This window comes from Otolemur garnettii, unplaced genomic scaffold, assembly GCF_000181295.1.
Source record: "Otolemur garnettii isolate 467f Iridium unplaced genomic scaffold, OtoGar3 scaffold00013, whole genome shotgun sequence".
Lineage (NCBI taxonomy): Eukaryota > Metazoa > Chordata > Mammalia > Primates > Galagidae > Otolemur > Otolemur garnettii.
Genome location: NW_003852408.1, coordinates 13,989,552 through 13,991,652, shown reverse-complemented (window position 1 = coordinate 13,991,652; position 2,101 = coordinate 13,989,552). Strand labels below are relative to the sequence as shown.

At 44.3% G+C, this 2,101-nt stretch overlaps 1 protein-coding gene across 7 annotated transcripts in view; it reads left to right on the top strand.

Annotated features, from left to right (window-relative positions):
• Positions 1-2,101, top strand: part of SLC11A1 (solute carrier family 11 member 1) — a 12,225-nt gene that overhangs the window by 6,226 nt on the left and 3,898 nt on the right. For all 7 annotated transcript variants that reach the window (XM_023510302.1, XM_012802218.2, XM_012802216.2 and 4 more), the window contains one exon: positions 920-1,078. In XM_023510302.1, the coding sequence (XP_023366070.1) occupies positions 920-1,078 (159 nt within the window). The remainder of the gene's footprint in view (positions 1-919; positions 1,079-2,101) is intronic.

The window sequence follows — 2,101 nt, the reverse complement described above, 5'->3', positions numbered from 1 at the left end:
ATATATATATATATATAAAATTATATATGTGTAATATTAAAATAATCCCCTAGGGGTAGGACATAGGGGCATTATATATATATGTACACATATAATTATATATATTGTGTACATCTATTTATATAATATATAATTTTATATATTATATATTATACATATATAATTATATGATACATATATGATTATATTTTTATATATATATATTATTAGAAATGTAGTGTGGTGGCTCACATCTATAATCCCAGCACTTTAAAAGGCTGAGGCAGGAGGATCACTTGAGGCCAGAAGTTGGAGATCAGCCTGGGAAGCACATAGAGACTCTGTCTTTACAAAAAATTAAAAAATTAGCCAGCATGGTTGCATGCAGTGGTAGTCCTAGCTACTTGTGAAGCTGAAGCAGGAGGATCACCTGAGCCCAAGAATTTGTGGCTGCAGTGAGCTATAACTGCACCACTGTACTCCAGCCAGGGTGACATAGTGAGACTCTGTCTCTCTACAAATAATAATTTAAAAAATGTACTTATTAGAGAAGGGATCTTGCTATATTGCCCAGGCTGGCCTCAAACAATCCTCTCATCTTAGTTGCACAGGTAGCTAGAACTATAGACTGAAGCCTACTACTATGCAAAGCAATACTCCTTCACTAAATGAATAAGTAGCTGACGCAGTGGTGTGGGCCTATAGTCCCAGCGATTTGGAAGGTTGAGGCAGAGGATCCCTCAAGCCTAGGAATTGGAGGCTGCAGTAAGCTATGATCAGGCCTTTGTGGCAAAAGCAGAGATGCAGGATAGGTCAGCTGACCAGGGTACTTTAGAAGGTACTGGGGTTTGGGCAAAACATAGACGAAAGTGTGAAAATTTGGAATACTGTGGTGGTCCTAAGGAACTTTGGCTCTTTCCTCCCCCTTTGACCTTCATAGTCTCGAGAGATAGACCGGACCCGCCGAATAGACATCCAAGAAGCCAACATGTACTTCCTGATTGAAGCCACCATCGCCCTATCTGTCTCCTTCATCATCAACCTCTTTGTCATGGCTGTCTTTGGACAGGCGTTCTACCAGCAAACTAATCAGGCTGCGGTAAGACACACTCCCCACCCCCATGTGCCCATGGCCCTGCCCTACACACATGCCCTACAAGTCTTGCTGAGGACCCCAGGCAATGCCTTGAATTCTAGGCACTGGAGTCTTGTCTTCTGATAATCTTCATTGTTGGCAGATAAAACACAGTTCATTCAGCAAATAATTAGAGAGCATTTGTTGTATACCAGGCAGTGTCCTAGATGCTGGGGATACAGTAATCAGTGATGCAAAGACCTGCCCCTTTGTACCTTAAATAGGGAGGAGGCTGATCACACAGGAAAGAAGTCAACAAATAAATACTCATGGGAAACATAGAGCATGAATCACAACTCTGTGGTGGAAATAAAGGGGTGATACAGCATAACTGGGGATATGGGAGGGCTTACATTAGCCAGAGTGGTCAGGAAAAGCTTGGAAGAGGAGACATTTGTGCCAACATTGAAAATGGAGCTAGCCAGCTCCTCCTTGGTTCTCTGGGGTTTGGAACCTGTGTCTCTCTCTTTCTGAGACTGTAACAACTGCTAGCCAGTGTTGGGCACTTACTGAATGCTGAACATTGTGTGCGGGTCCCCTCTGGGGACCTGGGTGCTGCCACTGCCTTGCTATGTGAGGTTATGCCTTGGGAGGTCATGCCTCTCTATGGGTCTGTGTTCCCTGGCACAAGGAAAGAGGTTTAAATAGGGACTGTAGTTGGGCACGGTGGCTCACGCCTATAATCCCAGCACTGTGGGAGGCTGAGGAGGGAGAATTGCTTGAGCTCAGGAGTTGGAGACTTGCCTGAGCAAGAGTGAAACCCTAACTCATTAAAAACAAACAAACCAAACAACCAACCAACCAGGCACCTGGCAAGTACCTATAATCCCAGTGGCTTCTGGAGGCTGAGGCAGCAGGATGCCCACAGCCCCAGCCTGAAGTTGCAATGCACTATGATGCCACTACACTCTGTTCAGGGCATAGGGTGGGACTCTGTTTCAACAACTAACTAAATAAATAAACAAATAAACAAATAGGCTCGGCGCC